The following is a 723-nucleotide window of genomic DNA, read 5'->3' as shown; positions in this document are numbered from 1 at the left end:
TAATATGGTAACTCATGTACCATTTGAATACATGCATCTCATCTGTTTGGGTGTCATGAAAAAATTTGTCACTGCTTGCATTGGTGAAAGCACATATAAGTGCAAAAGATTAACAAAATCTGATGTTCAGAAAATTTCTAACCGTCTACTTACAATACAATCATATTGTCCATATGAATTTGCACGTAAACCACGGTGCATTGAAGAATATATTCATTACAAAGCCACCGAATTTAGACATCTATTATTATACACCGGTCCTGTCGTATTTCGCGATATATTAGAAGATGATCCATATAAACACTTTCTTTTAATTCATTCAGCTTCTCGAGCATTATCGAAATCGCATCCATGTGATGGTGACTTAGAGTTCGCAGAAATGTCTCTCAAAGTTTATGTGGAATGCTGTCAACATATTTATGGAGATACTTTTCTCACGTATAACATCCATGGACTATTACATGTAGTATCAGATGTGCGAACACTTGGCAATTTGGATAATTATTCAGCATTTCCGTATGAAAATAATTTGATGTTCTTTCGTAAGTTTTTACGAAAACCTACTCAACTTCTACAACAATTGCATAATCGACTCGAGGAAGAAAATAACTTATTTGTTGAAGGAAATAATGATCATCAATCTCAAATTAAACCGCTTCATCGACATTACAAAGGCCCGATGACAGAAAATTATAAAAATATAAGTGTAGAACAATACAGAGG

The 723-nt window shown here is 33.6% G+C and overlaps 1 protein-coding gene across 1 annotated transcript; it reads left to right on the top strand.

Annotated features, from left to right (window-relative positions):
* Positions 1-46: 46 nt before the first annotated feature.
* LOC113464963 (uncharacterized) lies at positions 47-706 on the top strand (the record flags this gene model as incomplete). The annotated part of the gene is made up of 2 exons (XM_026817799.1): positions 47-542; positions 624-706. Coding segments are annotated over exons 1-2 (570 nt in total), but the record flags the coding sequence as incomplete, so codon positions are not given.
* Between the last annotated feature and the right edge of the window lie 17 nt (positions 707-723).

This window comes from Ceratina calcarata, unplaced genomic scaffold, assembly GCF_001652005.2.
Source record: "Ceratina calcarata isolate Rehan_Ccalc_2016 unplaced genomic scaffold, ASM165200v1 scaffold6824, whole genome shotgun sequence".
NCBI classification, from domain to species: Eukaryota; Metazoa; Arthropoda; class Insecta; order Hymenoptera; family Apidae; genus Ceratina; species Ceratina calcarata.
Note: the sequence above shows the minus strand (reverse complement) of the source record. Positions and strands in the feature narration are given on the sequence as shown.